The 5280-nt window shown below is 40.7% G+C and overlaps 1 protein-coding gene across 1 annotated transcript; it reads right to left on the bottom strand.

Moving 5' to 3' along the window:
* Nucleotides 1–4883: 4883 nt before the first annotated feature.
* LOC112093704 lies at nt 4884–5213 on the bottom strand. Its single transcript, XM_024172655.1, has one exon. It carries the CDS (start codon nt 5211–5213, stop codon nt 4884–4886), a length of 330 nt encoding a protein of 109 aa, XP_024028423.1.
* Between the last annotated feature and the right edge of the window lie 67 nt (nt 5214–5280).

Here is a 5280-nt window from a genome sequence, read left to right as displayed (position 1 = left end):
CCATTTTCCATGTTCTAAAAAATTACTTACCGACCCAATTTCAACACAATCCTTTTTAAAAGGAAAGGTCCTTACGTGATAATTATAATTGAAATTCTTTCACTGATCTCAGATTAATTAACACTAACCATCAAATTAAATTAATTAATCTCAATTAATTTAACCGGATGTTACACCCCACCCCCTTAAAGAAATTTTGTCATCAGAATTAAAACAAAACCTGGGTAGCGGTTAAACTTGCGAAAACAACAACAATGAAATGCAAGAAAATGAACAATGTTACCGATTTCATTACTTTGTGACTCCTCGTGATTTCTTGCATGATCACGGCTTTTCATATATTAATGAGGTGAATTATCATCTCTATAACATATCCAAACTCTCAACAAGAAGGTTATACAAAGTTATAGAATTATTGAACAAGAATCATCACGAACGCGATTCTTATACATTACTCAAAAGGTTCTAGATTCTCAACATCTAGCCAAGCACCATAAGCTAAGTGCTTAGGGAATTCCTTCACTTAATCAGACTCAGATTATCTAAAAGAATCATTCAATTCGCTTAGTTCTTTATTCTCACATCTAGGCTGATTTGACGTCTGTTATGAAAACACGTGCGAACCATATTACATGTTTCCAAAAGGTAGAAAACTGATTCCTAATGAAAATAGACATCTAGGACTTTCCAACAAGTTATTACATGCTCTATTTTAAATATTATAAGCCTTTCAAACACATCAAGCAAGAAATTTAAATTCTGAAATTTTAACTTTTCAAGGCATTTCAAAAAATTTTCTATGTGAAACTTTAACTACATACATCTCGGCCTACAAAACTCCAAATGGAGTCATTCCAAGTGCTACACGTCACTAATGACACATATTAAATTGTATGCTAAGTGTCTTAAGTGCAGCAATCCTAGTTCTAGAAGTTTGGTTCAAATTCACACTTTTTACGTTATGTCAAGAACACAATTTGACCTTTCCGACAAAAATGATCATAAAACATTCCACATAGATCTAAAGGGTGTAATTAAGTTGGGGCTTTTGCTCAACATCCCATTCTGAGTCTAACGAGCCCAACGGTGTCGCTAACGATGGCCGAAAAGGCGCCCCTCAATGTGGTTCATTCCCTTACTTCTCTCCTCTACCTTAACCATGTCAATAAAGTTAATGAGGGAGAGGATAAGGGACTGCCAAATCAGAAGAAATCTATTAGAAAAAGAAACAAAAAATATATACAATAATATATATGTACATATATATATAATATAAATGGACGACGAAGCTTACATGAATTTGCAGAGAGATCTGCTAACGAGTGCGGCCAATCAAAGAAGAATGAGTGGCGCTCTCCCAGTCTTGCTCAAAAAAGGACTCGTATAGAGCCTGGAAGACAAGGGAGAAACGTGGCGGCAGATTTAGCGCCACCTCGATTTGAGCTGGGGGGACATCAACCACTATGAACTGCGGGTCCAGAACCCTCGCCCCAGGCAGTAACAGGCGTTCCTTGGGTGGAGGGACCTCGGGAGCGTCAATTATATCAATAACTGACACTGTCCCAGCCTCCGCCGCTGGCGTTTCATCCTTGCGAGGCTTTTTAGGTCTTGGCACTTCTTGAGCCGTCGAAGGCTCTGCCGCAGGTTGAGGCTTTGGTGGGGCGTCGGCCCCAGCTGGTGTGCCCTGTCCATTACGAAGCTTCTGCTTCTTTGAGTGCCCCTTGGCACCTGGGACGTGCAATTGTAAGGTCTTCATCTCTGCATCAGCCAAAGCTAAAGTTAGATAGACGACAGATGTAAATGGATGAGTTTTAGGAAAAAGACTGACCGCCGGCGGTAAACTGAAAGAAGTCCTTGACGGCGTCGATATTTTCAGGATCCCGAATGATGTCTGCACCCCTCGGTGCTTAAAAGGCCTATCAACTGGGTGGACGTCGAACATACCCTTCACCATAAAAAACATTGGCTTCCAGGCATGTGACGACGACAGAAACCCCTTTATTAATTTTCCTAAGACGAGCTTAGATCGCCTGTAACTACCCTAGAAGTACCAGCCGTCGCATTTAGGGACCTGGTAAGGTTTCTACACATAGAGGAATTCATCCAAAGGCAGATCTACATCAAACCTTTGGTCCCAAAGTACCCACATACAGGCAAAGATATACAAGAAATTTGGGGCCAGCTGTGCGGGGGAAATGCCATGAAGTTCGCAAAGGGCCTTTACGAACGGGTGTATAGGAAGTGTCATTCCCGTCGTGAAGTCCCGGGTATACATAGACATATACCCCGGGGGTGGTTGGCTCACCCTGAAGTGGGGGTCCGGGAGAAGATACTCAAACCATCGACCATCCACGCGACCCTTTTTGTACGCGCGGACGATATCTCTCTGTCGTGTCTTTGGTTCCACAAAGTTAGCTGTGAAGGGAGGCCGATCCTCATCTGCCCCCATTGACACCACAGGGACGGCAGTATACCAGCCACTGAAGCCAATGACAACGCTGCCTACTAAGGAGTCGAAGCCACTAGAGGTAGAAGGGTCTTCTTCTTCTTCCTCGCCTTCGACCAGGCGGTCGACACTATCTTCATCATCCCGTGAATCAGGGACGTACTCCTCGATCTCCCTCAGAATCGGGTCGCTGGTAGTAGAATGGGAGGAAGACTCGTAGGCTGGTGTTGGATCCGGCCTCACAAGAGGCGCGGGTGATGATCCCCCTCGACGTTTAATCCTTCTAGGTGCCAATACTGTGAAGGAAAAATCTAAGGTTAGTTCCTATAAGTCGAGAGGGAAAAGGAAGATAGTTCGGCGCCTAACGATAAGAAAGCTTGGTCGGTTAAAGTCAAAGGGTAAAGCGACGACAGTTCAAGAAAGCAACGATGATTCAGGCTTAGATATGAACTAGCCGAAGATTATTCAAACAAAGCGATGACCATTCAAACTAACCTAGAATGCCAAACAGAAATCTAGACTCACTCGAAACTCTTATAGCCGGTCCAAAACATTGTGAATAATGTCAGACTCAGGTTCTACCACCCCTATTACTCCATTTTCAATCGCTCCCCTTACTCAAGAAAACCACCGCGAAAGCCCCATACAGAGGATAGGCTGGTTCATTTGAAGAGAAACTTTTTTTTCTATGATCAGACTCGATCATGTTGTGTATGAACAGGCTCCGTAAGATCCAGTCGAAAGAATAAGTGATATGGCATGATTTTGATTTTTTGATTCTTTTTATATACTTTTGAATTTGAAACTTGCTTGAATTGGATCCTTTAGATTTCTATATCAAAAATAGACTTACAAATTAAAAAATGAAACTTTCTTTGAATCACTATGGGCTAAAATTGCAAAATCATCTCTATTTGGATAGTTTTTTATTGTATCGCGGAATCCATTTTTTTTTTACTTATTTTATTTTTATAACGATGAGTTATCGGAGAAGTGGGACGAGGACTGCTTACCAGGAAATCAAGAGCAAGAGGAATGCAAGAACACTGGGGTGAATATTGCCAAAGATCCACAAGTTGGCAAGAAGAAAGTAAACGGTCCTGGAGAAATTTCTGCAGAGTTTCAGCTGCTTCAAAATGGTTTCAAAACGGTTCAGACACACGAAAAGACTATTTATAGCAATCAAAAGCCCTCGGCCCCCATCCGTCCGATCAAGTACATACGCATCCAACGGTGAAAGCACAAGAATTCGATTTGACAGTTGGGGGAAGGGCAGGAGGCTAAGGAGGCACGATCCAGTGGCCCGGGTTCATTTGTTTAAATAAAAGGCCACGTCAGCATGGCGATTGAACTGACGCGACACTTACGCTTCTCGAGGGATTGTCGAATCGCCAGGGCCATCATTGCAAGAAAGGCTCAGAGTAAGGTTCCCACACCCGAAGCATAATATACTATAAACTCTTAATTAACAGTGGATGTAGCTCTTATTTAACAGGGTGAACCACTATAAACTCTCGTGCGTTTTTTTTTCCATTCAAGCACTATTTTTACACTTCCCATCATATTCTTTCTAAGCGAACACTTTATAGCATTAATCTAAATACATAACAATAATAGGGCCGGTAACCCGACAGAACACCGGGAGGTAACTCGACGTAATTTTGTTGACGAAATTCTACCGTCAACAATTATTATTATTATTATTAAAATGTGCCAAAGATATAAAATAAAATACACAAATAACCAAAAAATAAAAATAAAAAAGTCCACAAGTTCTGTTGATCTGTTATATAATTTTTTTGGTAGTAGCTGAACTGACTTGGATCCAATCCTTGTTATCTGAGTTGCAAAAACGGTGCTAGGACAATGCAAACAGAACTGGATTTGTAAGAAGTGGCCATTAACAATTGCCCATAAAATTGGTCTAAATTCTTCTACAAAATACTTTCAACCTATTTTCTTTTGTTTTTTTTTTTTTTTTTTTTTGTAATGACATTTTGTGGGAAAAAAAAATGTATAACAAGCTGTTAGTTGAGGATTTAATCCACAACAAAATCCTGAAGATTTAATTTAAACAAAGAACTTGCCCCAAGAAGATTTTTCACAATATATGTCGTTCTCTTTCATTGTTTTTTTTTTTTTTTTAGGTCTACACTAACAAACAAAAAACGCTTAATTTGATGAAATGACGAGAAAACAAATATCATCTGCATTTGAAAAACCACGTCAATGTGATCAAGAATACAAGACGCGAACAGTAATACGGTATATTACACATTTAAGAAGGGAAAAGAAAAACTATAAGTTGAACAAACATTAGTTCCGAATATAAAGGAGAAAAGCTTTCCATTATTGAGCATGAAAACAGGAAGAATAAAGCAGCACTAACAAAGTCAAATTTATTTTCCGGTCTCTCTCATAAGGACAATGTCAGTGTTCAAATAGAAGTTATGATCATAGAGCACTTTTTCCCCAACCAGCGAAGGCCTTTCTTGAAAGAGCGCTTGACGCTGGCTTCAGCGCTATACAAGTTGTATTTTGAGATCCTCCGCCGCCTCTTCATCTCGGGGTCATTCCACCACGACTTCCACGACCGAGAGGAGCTCTTGGATGCCTTGGCTAAGCGTCGTTTTGGAGAACAATCCGACAATGGATAACGAGACCATCCTCCTTGGTATATCCTCCTATTCTCGCTCAAAGTACTCGCATTCACTATCTTTATGCTCCGACGAGCTCCGTTGAAGCACTGCCAGATTATCTCCCCCATCTACTCTCTCTTTCTTTGTCCAATATTTTTTGGTTCCCAGAGAGAGAGAGAGAGAGAGAGAGAGAGA

Source organism: Morus notabilis, unplaced genomic scaffold, assembly GCF_000414095.1.
Source record: "Morus notabilis unplaced genomic scaffold, ASM41409v2 Scaffold279, whole genome shotgun sequence".
Lineage (NCBI taxonomy): Eukaryota > Viridiplantae > Streptophyta > Magnoliopsida > Rosales > Moraceae > Morus > Morus notabilis.
This window is presented reverse-complemented; position numbering and strand designations above follow the sequence as displayed.